The sequence below is a fragment of the Xenopus laevis genome, chromosome 7S, assembly GCF_017654675.1.
Source record: "Xenopus laevis strain J_2021 chromosome 7S, Xenopus_laevis_v10.1, whole genome shotgun sequence".
NCBI lineage: Eukaryota > Metazoa > Chordata > Amphibia > Anura > Pipidae > Xenopus > Xenopus laevis.
The window spans coordinates 31,623,488-31,636,524 of NC_054384.1; the positions used below are offsets into that span (position 1 = coordinate 31,623,488).

Here is a 13,037-nt window from a genome sequence, read left to right on the forward strand (position 1 = left end):
ATGGAACTAGGCGAGGGAGGGTTTGCATTACAATATGAACCTAAGAGATGTTGGGAAATGGTAAGTGTATTATGGTGTTATTTCAATCTGTGGAGTCAGTTATGTCTGTTTAGAATAGAAACTACATATCACGAATGAGCTCAGTTTCTCTCTGATCACATGGAATGACTTATAAATAAATAACTTTCTCTGTCCTAGGCTTTCCTATTCCAGCATCAAAGGAAAACAATGGCAAAATAATCAATACATAGAATACCATATTCTTAATCTGTTCAATACATAAAGTACAGTGACCACTGTCTTCCCAGAAATGATTTACCCCATTCCATCATCTGGGTAGGGTTCATAGTCTTCCACCCTCATGTTGTATTTCTTAGCTGCTGTTGCTCTTTCCTCTGGGGTCTTTGGATATGGCCCTGGCAAATCATTCTTTGAAACACCAGATGCTGCAAAATAAGAAAATATGTGCTAAATCCCAAATTATTGGACAAAACAAATACAAATATATGCACATAGGAATTTATTGCATTCTACTGAACAAAGCCTGAAATTCATGTTTTGCTCTTTTTCCTGCATACAATGAGATCAATGGGGATACATGTTTATATAACCAGTTAATCTAATTAGGGATGCACCGAATCCAGGATTCGTCCTTTTTCAGCAGGATTCGGACGAATCCTTCTGCCCGGCCGAACCGAATCCAAATTTTCATATGCAAGTTTGGGGGGAGGGAAATCCTGTGACTTTTTGTAACAAAACAAGGAAGTAAAAATGTTTTTCCCTTCCCACCACTGATTTGCATATGCAAATGAGGATTCAAATTCGGTTCGGTATTCGGTGAATCTTTCGCCAAGGATTCGGGAGTTCGGCGAATACAAAATAGTGGATTCAGGGCATCCCTAAATCTAATAACCAACACCCAATAAAAGGTGCATAGTGTTTACACTAATATCCTGACATTGCAAGTTTATTAACAAAATGCCTTCCCACACCTTCCTGAAGCAAGCCTGCAAATGATCTACAACTGGATATTCAATGGTACTGCATCAATCCGCACAAATGGCTTGATCTTTCCCCTAATTTTGTCCCAAATGGGACTTGGTTCCTTTCACGGTGCATCAGTGGGCCAGTCCAACCCTGAAAAAAAGAGTGCCAACAGGCACATACAGTATACTGTAAATGCAATTAGGGATGTGAATTTCTGTTCTTAGCACAGAACTAGCATAATAAAATGCCAAACATGTGTAGTACAATTAAAAGGCCATTAATGGCTCTACAGAGCTTGTTACATTCTATGTAAATATGTATCCCAATGCCTTCTCTATCGGAAACGGTTGCCCCATGGATACATGGGGGCAGATTTACTAAAGGGCGAAGTAACGCCAGACGAAGTTGCGTTCTGGCGAAGGGATGTAACTACGCAAATTCACTAAGATGCGGATTTTACTGAACGTTACATTTTTGCGCCAGACTTGCCTTCGCCACCTCACACCAGGCGAAGTGCAATAGATTAGATACGAGTTCCACAAAAAATGTATTGAAAAATTTTCTAAGTCCCCAAAAAACGCTGGCGACTTTTCATTTTTCAGGGTGATAGGCTGCAAAAGATTGTAAAATATTTTCTGGGGTACTCGGCTTCCCCCCTACATTTCCTAACATATGGCTCATAAACTATACACTGGGCTCATGTGTAGGGCAATATAACAAATCTATTTTCTTTTATTAAGGTTCCCTGGACTTGTGTAATGTAATGTATTTGCTGCAACATATACGTCCGTTCAACTTTAACTTCCCGATGTATGCTAATTAGGCAACACTAGCGCAACTTCGCTTGCCACAGTAACGCAAGTGCAACTTCACCAGCGTTCTGCGGACGCAACTTCGGATTTTAGTGAATTAGGGTTGTCCTGCCGAATCTACACCTGGAGCTGTGAGCGAAGCTGACGCTAGTGCAAATTTGCCGCTTAGTAAATCTGCCCCATGGTAGGTTGTTTATACAATCTAGATGTATGTTTGTGAAGCAAGCATGTAGCTGGTACCAGTGAAGGGTGACAGTAACATGTATTTACAGTTACACTGAGTAATTGAAACGCCAGGGCCCATTTTGAATCTTACTCCTGACCTGGTCCCTGTCACATTCACAAACTATTATATGAGAACTCAACGAAGCTGACTGTAAGGGACAAAACCCAGGCAAATAAGGGAAAAGGAAAACTTCAAGCAGCAAAGCAAAGTTGAATTATACTGGGAAACACATCACAACATGTTTAAATATTATGGTAACGCCTTGGCATTCTCTCTGAAGCGTTTTATTCCACGCCACAAGTCACTAAATGTCAATGTTACTTATACTACACTGTAAGTGTGCGGAGAGCACCGGGTCCGCTCTCTGAAGCCAACCCAGTATGTGAAGGTGACTCTATCCCCAGAGACAATCTATAAAATCCTTCCTTTCAGCAAGTCTGCCGCCCACCGCTACACATGCCACCAACCTGCTCTCACGGCCGATCTCTGCACCAGCGAAGCAGCATGATCCCTGCTTCCGGAACACGCTCCAAAGGCGGCTCTGCGGGTCAGTCCTGTCACCCAGCGGGCACTGAGAGCCGCCATCATTCCCTGCTGTACACCCCCCAACTGCGCAGGCGCCAGTACAGTGCCCTGCAAAGACCAATCCCAACTAGAAAGCGCAACCCCGTTTAAGTAGGGTCAAACTGAATCACAGAAGAGCGTAGGCGCATGTGAGATCATATTTTGGACACAGGCACATTTTCTGAGAGAGATTAGACGACTCCATCTATAAAACAAATTGATTGCTACACATTTATTGTTATTGCTTTATTACTCAAATAACGTAGCTCTGCTATATATCATCATCATTTATACAGTGCATGTGTTTATTATATTGTATAAAGCAGGGGTAGGCAACCCGTAGGGTTGCCACCTGGCCGGTATTTTACCGGCCTAGCCGGTAAAATACCTGCCAAGGCCGGGGCCAGTATTACAAATTTACCGGCAATGTAGCTGCCGGTAAATTTGTAATACGATCAAAAGGAGCCCTCGGCCTGCCCCCAATCCTCTGGAACTTACCTTTTTCTTTGCCTCTTTTAGCGTCCGCGGGTCTCCGTCGCGTGACCCCGCCCCATTTGACGTCACGCCCCGCCACTTTTGACGTCACGTCCGCCCCTTTTGAGGCCCCGCCCCCCAGCAGCCGGTAAAAGAAATTATAAAAGGTGGCAACCTGATGCTCCAGAGCCTCACGGCTCTTTATCCTGCTTGCTGCGGCTCGGTCTTGCGGCTTTGCCTGTCACGTCGTCTATACAGCCCTCACACCTGCTGGCGGCTTCTTGAGTGTGCGACCGCGGTAAACTAACGGTCAGCTTACCGCGGTATCACACTCAGGAAGCCGCCAGCCGCCAGGGCTGTATAGACGTCCCAGGAGTGACAGGCAAGACCGAGCCGCAGCAAGATGATTCATCATGGTCCTTACCGCGGTCACACACTCAAGACAAGACACACAAGACAACAGATGGAAAATCAGCATGGAGCTTCAGAAACAGAAGTCACATTAAATAGATGAAAACTAGCATTTAATAGGACTGTTCAGTGTTTAATTTATTTCAAAGTAGGCCTACACATGCACACTGCACTTCTGTTTGTTGTATTCTGTTGTTGTAACAGTTAACATTAAAAAAAGGTTACAACTTTTAAAAGTTTATAAACTGTGTTATGTTTTGCGGCTCCAGACTATTTATCTTTAGTGGAAGAGGGGGCAAAATGGCTCTTTTGATAGTAAAGGTTGCTGACCCCTGGTATAAAGTATCTACAAGTGTTTTAAGAAAGCCTTAAAGTGAAATACTTAGAGAATATACTGATATTCATTGGCATTTTCTATTCCACCTGATTGCTTTCAATCAAGTTACAATCTATACCCAGGGCCACCATCAGAAATCGCAGGGCCCCATACAAAAAAAATTTCTAGGCCCCCTGGGCTGCGCCCACCACAAGCCCCACCTACAGGTCTGCCCTCCCCACCCCACAGGTCCACCCCCACCACACACTTAAAAAAAAAACATTGGTGGCTATGGTTACCACCACATGGAGAAAAAAAATTGGTGGTCAGGCCCCCCCCACGTTATAAGAAAATTGGTGTCCAGGCCCCCCTTAAACGTCCATGTAAAAAAACTTGCCCCCCCAGAAGTTTAAAAACAATTTGGTGCCCAGGGCCCCACCACACAACAGGGACCTCAAAGGTTACCTTTAGGGGGGCCCTGCCATGTTACACTTGCTTCATTAGTGTGGCCCACCTGCTGTCAGTGAGCTGCCAACTACAGAAGGGAGGAGGGGAGCACAGGTGGCTGCATTTTTTGGTCACAGAATTTCAAGTCCTGGTAAAGCTGCATGGTGATTGGATGAGCTGGAGGAGAAGTTCAAACCTAAGCTATCCAATCCCTGAGCAGCTCACCTGGGACTTAAACTCAGTGACAATAAGGGGAAGTAATGGACAGAAGATACCTCCCCTTGTGCTCCCGCCCTGCCTTCCCGAAGTCAGCAGCTCTCAGAAAGCAGGGGGCCCAGCTAATCAAGAAAGTGAGGTGTGACCGGGCCCCCTTACCCTTGGGGCCTCCTACAAATCCCCCCTGATGGCAACCCTGCACATGACAGTATGTGTAACCCAGAGCACCGTGTGGTTTTAATACACAGTGCTTCTTTTTTATTGTGAGTGTCCATTTTGTAGCCCCTCTGTGGACTGTCAGCCTACAAGAAGCTCAGTATGGAGGTACATATGGCTTTTATGCAACAACAAATTGTCTCCAATCCTCGAATTCAAACACAAGCACCTGCTTAGAGGCCAATAAGAGAAACATCCAAGGGCTTGGTGATTAACATGTTGATGTGGCTCATGAGACACTGGTGATTACTATTATACCTTCACATATTTTGGTATGGTATGTGTTTCACCAGGGGCTAGGCTAATTAAGTCTACTCCCTATAGCAGTGGCTCATTCCAATCATTGCACATGGTGGGTGTGACTATGTCTATTGAATTGTAAGGTGGGGTACTCTGTGGATAACACTTGAAAAAGGGCTTTGCCCGAAAATGTTGTGTTCATAAATGTTTTGCTGTTCATCTGGTAGTGTCTGGCTCTACTACTTTCTACTTTGCCTCTGGCGGAGATCACTAACTTAGAGGGACAGTCTTTTGTTTGCTTTCAAGGACCAATCTATCCAATTACCACTAGTAAGGAGACTGGGGGTTGGGTAAAACCTAAATATCATCTGGCAGCACCATGTTTGTTTCAGTAGATTGATGCCTTTGTCCACACTGTGCATGTAATATCCCCATTAGGATGAAGAAAATCCATGAGTGTACAACAACCGCCTTTGTTTGTATCTATATTGCACAGGGCAGTATGTGATTTTAATACACAGCGCTTCTTTTATATCCACCAGCCAAATAGACGTATCCTGGCCCTTTAAAATAGCTACAGTCAGAATGAAAGTGAATCTGTATTTTATTTACCAGCAGTTACATGGACTTTTAAATGTTCAAGAGGAAATGTTGTGTCAGCCTCATCTCCTGGTATTAACTGCTCCCTTCCTTTAAATAATACATAGGAGCATAAATAATACATAACTAGGGATGTCGCGGACTGTTCGCCCGCGAACTAATTCGCGCGAACATCGACTATTCGCGTTCGGCGAATGTTCGCGAACGTCGCGCGACGTTCGCCAATTTGGGTTCGCCTTAGCTGGCGCTTATTTTTGCCCTCTCACCCCAGACCAGCAGATACATGGCAGCCAATCAGGAAGCTCTCCCTCCTGGACCACCCCCACACCCCCTGGACCACTCCCCTTCCATATATAAACTGAAGCCCTGCAGCGTTTTTTCATTCTGCCTGTGTGTGCTTGGAAGAGCTAGTGTAGGGAGAGAGCTGTTAGTGATTTGAGGGACAGTTGATAGTAACTTTGCTGGCTAGTAATCTACTTGATACTGCTCTGTATTGTAGGGACAGAACTCTGCAGGGATTTGAGGGACATTTTAGGTTAGGTAGCTTTGCTGGCTAGTAATCTACCTTCTACTGCAGTGCTCTGTATGTAGCTGCTGTGGGCAGCTGTCTGTCCTGCTGCTGATCTCTCATCTGCATCTGTTCTTCAAACAACTGCCACCTAGCTGTCTAAATATCAATAATAATACCGTCTCCAGAAACACCACCCGAGTGACGTTTTTCAAGCAGCAATAATATATTCCGTATCCAACGGCTGTAGTGTATACGTTGCCCTTGCAGGCATTATTTGCCCAGTCTTTAACCAAGTGCCACCTAGCTGTGTGAGCTTTTTCACATTCCGTGTCCAGAAACATCACCTGAGTGACGTAGTGTGATTTCTGCCCTTTACAGCACAAAACGCAGCGCTGTGTCAACAATGGATTTTTCAGATACATTTTTGCCCTTGATCCCCCTCTGGCATGCCACTGTCCAGGTCGTTGCACCCTTTAAACAACTTTAAAATCATTTTTCTGGCCAGAAATGTCTTTTCTAGCTTTTAAAATTCGCCTTCCCATTGAAGTCTATGGGGTTCGCGACGTTCGCGAACTATTCGCATGTTTTGTCGCAAGTTCGCGAATATGTTCGCGAACATTTTTTCCGCCGTTCGCTACATCCCTATACATAACAGAGACTGTTATACACAGTAGAAGATGTGCAAATAAAAATGATATCTAATAGCCGATAACCATCATGAGCAGAAATAATAGTTTCATTGGGCTGGGAAGAGAGAGACATGAGTTGACATGGGATGAGACTTGAGTACTTCCTGCTCCAAACAAGTTCCTCCCCTAGAGCATCACAGTATCCTAGGGATGTATATCTATTTCAAAGGGTCAGATTTTTTGGACTCTATACCTGATGAAATACCATTTATTCACTTGCTCCCTGAGAGTTTATTCACAGCACAGAGCCCTGTATAGGCAGTGAGTACAGCAATACTGTACTGGCATTGAATAGCCTGCAAGTTTGCTCCATCTGTGTCTCTTTTTAAAAGTTATCCCTGATGCGGTCTATGCATGTACTTAAATATAAAGAATAACTCACAGAACACCTGGTGCCCCAAATCTGCCATTGTTAGGAATAGAAACATTGGGGTAACAGTCACCCTGCTATAGTTCCAGGGGAACCCAGGACACAAATAAGTGCTCACCCAAAATCTCTCCCCTAACTGGCCTTTAGACAGGGCCCCATAGCTCATAACAAGGTTACAGATACATAGAAACCATACAAAAACTCACAAATAAGAATTATATTTTCAGAAACTCCAATGTCTGGTATTTATTATGGTATTTATTAAGGAAAAAAAAAACTAATCTAAAAAGCTGCATTTAAAAGCTGGCAAGGTCCTGTAGAAGTTGATTATAGTTGTCCTAGGCAAAATTCAAGCCATTCTTTAAGGGCAGAGACACACGTGGAGATTCGGGGAGATTCAGTCACCCCGTTGACAAATAGTCTCTTCTTCAGCACTAATCTTCCCGAACTACCTTTGCACTGGCTTCATTTTCATATATTCATAAAGAACTGAAAAGTCCACTTTGCCCAGCATGACCGTGTACTAGAGTTGTTGTATAGCACCGGGGGGTTCTGGAGGAACGCCATTTCGTTTCTACTATGTACTGTATTTACTGTATATGGCTGAAATGACAACAAAATCCACTTGACTTGATTTGACCACTTGACTTGATTTTCCGAAGTTGCCTCACAAGGAGTGTCATCACACCGGGCATTTAGATTCTAGTGAGAGTTTGAGTTTTAATTCGAGTTTTCACATTTCTAAACTCCCAATTTTGAGTTCTGTAAGCCTATAAACTCGAAATATTTTAGATATTCGAGTTTTTTTCATGATTGCATTCAATTGTGTTTTTTACATTCAGATTTTTTCAAACATAGGCAAACAATTGATTTTTTTTATATTGTGAGTTTCTTCGAAGCAGAAGAAAAAAACCTCTAAACTTCACAAATTAGATTTTTGATAAATTAGCCTCGAAATATTTGAGATATTCGAGTTTTTTTCACGATTGCATTCAATCGTGCTTTTTACATTCAATTTTTTTCCATACATAGGCAAACAATTGATTTTTTTTATATTGGGAGTTTCTTCGAAGCATAAGAAAAAAAACTCTAAACCTCACTAATTTGATTTTTGATTTGTAGATGGGCAACTAATCTCCCCGAGTGTGTCTCTGCCCTTACTGTGAGCGTTTGAGTTTTAGTTTGAGTTTTCGAGTTTCTAAACTCACAATTTTGATTTCTGTAAGCCTATAAACTCAAAATATTTGAGATATTTGAGTTTTTTTTCACAATTGCATTCAATTGTGTTTTTTACATTCGGATTTTTCCATACATAGGTAACCATTTGAGTTTTTTTATATTGTGAGTTTCTCCGAAGCAGAAGAAAAAAAAACTCTAAACCTCACAAATTAGATTTTTGATAAATTAGCCTATTCGGTCTCTTAAGGTTTATCTTCTTCTTGCTTATAGGCCAGGTTTATAATATCGGCATCGTACTGTAGATGATATCTGTAGATTAGAATAAGTCTATGTCAGTATATTAATGTATATGAGAGGTTGAATAAAACAGACTCTACATGGAATAGCCCACACAATCAGATATAAATCTCACCATTAGTTCATTGTGCAAGACGGTACAAAAGGTTCTGCAACTCGATGTCTCTGGTACTCGTATTAAATATGTCCGGCATCATATTTTTTCTATTTGAAATACTTCAGGCCAGCATTTTGAAAGAAGTTTTCCAAAAATTGGCTAGATATAATTAATGAACAGTGGCCCAGAACTCCAGTGACAGACTGGAATGATATGGGCAGATCAAAACCAACTTCGTATCTCACGAAATTGCAGTTCTTGTTGTTTATAACAGGCTCGAGGATGTTGTGGAGCATCTCTCTATAAACTTTCCCTAAAAAAGGAAACAGCAGTACATTGTTAATAAATACACGGTAGCCTTCATATTACAGCAAAAAAGAATGACCTTGGATTTATCCAGCAAAGACTTGTGCACCTTCTTAATGTGCCAAAGAGCCTTTTAATAAATGTACAGCTAGAACTATTTAACAGGGCTCAACAATCCTCCAGCCAAGAGGTCCAGTTTCCTTAATCTGCTGTATGTTCTATATCAAACCTGTGAAGAACGGGAGCAGTGTGCAAGGCATTGTGGGAACTGGAGTCTTGGCTGGTGGAGAACTGGCTACTGCTTCAATGTTACATGCACTCAATTCAGCAGTGAGACCCTTACCTAACGCATTTCTCTTCATAGCAGCTTTGCACATTTCAATACGAGCGGAGTGATAAGGAACATAGTAATCCTTTAACGAGCTCACTAGAACCACATTCTTGAAGCGCTCCAACCCTGTAATACAACAATATTCAGCGTGAGATTCCAGAACAATGTTAAGACATCAATACAGATACATCTTCCATGAAATCGTGGGCGCAACACTTTCAATAATATACATTACAAATCAATATTTTGCAATGTAAAAGTATTGGGTCCATGTCAGGTCCATAGTGGCTGCACTTTAAGATCTGCAAATATCTTAAAATACTCCCCCTCTGGTTATGAATGGTTGAAATAGTTTGCAAAAGGTTCTAATAAAACAATTAAATCACAAAAGCTTTATTTGGGGGGAAATCAATAAGAAAAAGGGGTCATATATCTTACCTGTTTGCTGGCTCAGTTTGTAGAGGAACGTTTGTCTTGGGTCTCTGTGATCTTTGAATGCCAGCTGTGATAGGGAGTCAGAACCCTGCAGATACCGCATACCTATAACAAAAGACATGCATATATTTATCAACTGTATTATAATAAAAAGGATGCTAAAGTTAGCTGAATTGCAGCTACAGGTAAGGGATCTATTATCAGGAAACACACAATATCTTAAAAGTTCCAAAATACAGCTATGAACTTTCCCAATTAATTTTACATTTTTGACCTGTCATTATAATATATTATCTTGTACGTGATGTAAATTAAGCATGGTTAAATCCAAATACATATATTTCTTGTTGTTTGTAATATTTCTAATCTATATAAAAATATAACAATGTAGCCATTAAACCCTTACCCATATTAACAATACAGCTGGTATGGTACAGGAGGCCCATATTTGGACCACCGAAGGAGAGGAACGTGTGCAGGTTTCCAAGGAAGGCATCAAATTCAGGTCTGCACAGAGTTGCACGTATAATTACACTGCCTAAAGAAAAGCCAATAAAGCTGCGGGGAGAGAAAAGTAACATTACTATTTAAAAAATCACACATATTTATAAGTATAGAGATGTTTGCAAACTCCTTTACCTGATCCTGGAAATAACGAGCTTTTGCATTGTTATATGCTGGACTATTTCAGTTAGGAGTCCCCTGGCCAAAGAATCAATATTATCAGTGCCATTCTGTAAAGAAAATACAAAACAAAACACAATAAATATTGCATCTGAATTAAAGCAAGACATGCACAGAGACCGGCACTAATGCAAACATTATAGTTGCCACACTACCTATAAAATAACATAGAATGAAGGGCCTTTCTGCTAACAATCAGCAAAATAATCTTCTAAGACCTTTTGTAATGCAATTTAACAATATTTTTCTATATATTTTTGGTTATCAACCCCCGTAGAATTTATTTTGCATGGATCGATCTACAATAGGGTCAATTTGTTACAGGAATATATCCAAATGATGTTTATGGAACCACTGGAACTGATTATTTCCTATTAATCATCAATAAACTAATAAAATACTATTAATAAAAGGATACATTGGTTACATTTAAAAATCTTTGCCTGTTAGTTGACATTGACCTTAAATCAATATAATGTTTGAACAATGTCAGCTAGGAATGGAGATGACCTCCTCAGAACTAGATGCACAGACGTTTCAGGATACATACCATGTTGTACTTAGACATGAGGAAGTTGATAGTCCCATGCGTTACTCCAGACTCAATATAACTTGTTAAAAATTGAAGATCATCTTCGGAACCTAGAGTACAAACAAAGACATTTCTTTTAACATTATATTTCTATAAAACCCCCAGGGTTGGTGTCAGAATCCAATCTTAAAATATTTTACTTACCACCCATGCCGTGTACACAAACTATTAGATGTGTTCCATCATATTCACTACTGGACTTCTCTTTGGGAGCTACGATAAAATAAAATAGAATAAATCAATATTATCAAAGTAATGTCCTCTTTCCTTCAAAATCTAATGGAAAAATCATTATTAAACTCACCAGTAGACTTCCTAAACCCTTTTGGTGTCTGTATATTTTGCTTCCAAATGAGTTTCTTCTTGCTAGTTTCATGGAATAATCTGCACAATAAAAACACACAATGTTGGGTCAAGTAAAACCGTCCATTGAAACACAAAATAGCAGCAATATTATTTGTTAATGTTCAATGGGGGTGTTGTTGCAATTTTACTCTATGAGATAATATTGTAAGAAAATGATATGATGAATTTCTATATATAAAATATACGTCCACATTAGATGTGGGTAACATAGGTTCTGCCCTATTAGACTGCTGGGTCTCACATTGCTTGATGTACATTTATTAAGGGGCCGATTCACTAAGCTCGAGTGAAGGATTCGAATGAAAAAAAATCGAATTTCGAAGTATTTTTTGGGTACTTCGACCATCGAATTGGTTAAATTCGTTCGAATACGAACGAAATCGAATGAATCGAACGAAAAATCGTTCGACTATTCGACCATTCGATAGTCGAAGTACTTTCCCTTTAAAAAAAACTTCGACCCCCTACTTCGGCAGATAAAACCTACCGAAGTCAATGTTAGCCTATGGGGAAGGTCCCCATAGGTTTGCTAACCTTTTTTTGATCGAAGGATTTTCCTTCGATCGTTGGATTAAAATCGTTCGAATCGTTCGATTCGAAGGATTTAATCGTTCGATCGAACGAAAAATCCTTCGATCGATCGAACGAACGTTTAGCGCTAAATCCTTCGACTTCGATATTCGAAGTCGAAGGATTTCAATTCGAGGGTCGAATTTCGAAGTATTTTTAACTTCGAAATTCGACCCTTAGTGAATCTGCCCCTAACTGTAGCTCAGTTTTAACCCAGACAAGAAGAAAAGTTAATATCTGTATGCGACATATAATGATATAATTTGGTCTGATGTAAATATCAATAGCAACTAATCCAACAGGTGACCAATATATATTACCTGCTGATTGGATAATCAAAATTAGTGGACCAGGTGGATATTTCTATGTAATATTGTGCATAGTCAGTGCCCTGACTGATGTCTCTCTCTCTTTGTAGATCGGTACAGACAGATAGAAATTCACATCCTTTACCTGATTGTGGATATTTCCAGATTCTTAGATTGTTTCATTTCTGCAATTTGACTCAACAGACGATTAGCCAAAGAATTGTATTTAGTCAGAGTTTCATGCTACAAGCAAAACAAAATATATTATAAGAAATTATTTGAAATAAACACAACATTGCCTTGAAAACTGAGACATACAGTAATGCCTTGGGCATTCTAATTATATTTAAAACACCCCTTTCCTTTAGCAACTAATAGGGGGTGAATTGAATAAAAACAATTTAAATTAAATTTAAGGGGTTGTAAATATCTGACAAAACAAAAGCAATAGCCACCTTTCCCCAGATTATACTAAAATTCATATAATCATATGGCTTCTAAAATATTGTTTCAATTGTCATAACTAGCGATGCAGGAAATAGCAAAGGGTAATCGGATAACATATCCTACAATCATTTCTGCCTCAGTTATGGCTCTTGTTCCAAGTGCCACCTATATACTGTACCTTGTTTTCTAGCTGCCCGATGACAGTAGTTCTTCCACCAAGATATCCATATACAAAGGTAATTATTACTTGCTCTTCATTCATATCTAGGGTAAAAATAAGTTCATTGTTATTATACAAGTTGAGGCAATATATATGCAATATTCATATTCCCCACAGGAGAAGATA

At 40.3% G+C, this 13,037-nt stretch overlaps 2 protein-coding genes across 3 annotated transcripts in view; both read right to left on the reverse strand.

Annotated features, from left to right (window-relative positions):
- Positions 1–2,653, reverse strand: part of ndufb8.S (NADH:ubiquinone oxidoreductase subunit B8 S homeolog) — a 13,308-nt gene extending 10,655 nt beyond the window's left edge. The window contains exons 1-2 of the mRNA XM_018227578.2: positions 2,493–2,653; positions 320–446 (exon numbers count right to left, since the gene is read on the reverse strand). Coding sequence (XP_018083067.1) covers positions 320–446; positions 2,493–2,613 — 248 coding nt within the window. The 5' untranslated portion in view covers positions 2,614–2,653. The remainder of the gene's footprint in view (positions 1–319; positions 447–2,492) is intronic.
- A 5,582-nt stretch (positions 2,654–8,235) lies between these two features.
- The window catches only part of LOC108697941 (protein FAM135A-like), a 34,956-nt gene continuing 30,154 nt past the window's right edge, over positions 8,236–13,037 (reverse strand). Inside the window, exons 15-25 of one of the 2 annotated variants that reach the window (XR_005962946.1) lie at positions 12,870–12,955; positions 12,390–12,487; positions 11,305–11,384; positions 11,145–11,213; positions 10,959–11,050; positions 10,364–10,458; positions 10,131–10,282; positions 9,728–9,829; positions 9,302–9,415; positions 8,671–8,965; positions 8,236–8,567 (exon numbers count right to left, since the gene is read on the reverse strand). Coding sequence is in view for 1 of the 2 variants with exons in the window: in XM_041571095.1 (XP_041427029.1) it covers positions 8,760–8,965; positions 9,302–9,415; positions 9,728–9,829; positions 10,131–10,282; positions 10,364–10,458; positions 10,959–11,050; positions 11,145–11,213; positions 11,305–11,384; positions 12,390–12,487; positions 12,870–12,955 (1,094 nt within the window). In the remaining variant the exon portion in view is untranslated. Of the gene's footprint in view, positions 8,966–9,301; positions 9,416–9,727; positions 9,830–10,130; positions 10,283–10,363; positions 10,459–10,958; positions 11,051–11,144; positions 11,214–11,304; positions 11,385–12,389; positions 12,488–12,869; positions 12,956–13,037 lie in introns of both variants that reach the window. The other variant, XM_041571095.1, reaches the window with a different exon arrangement.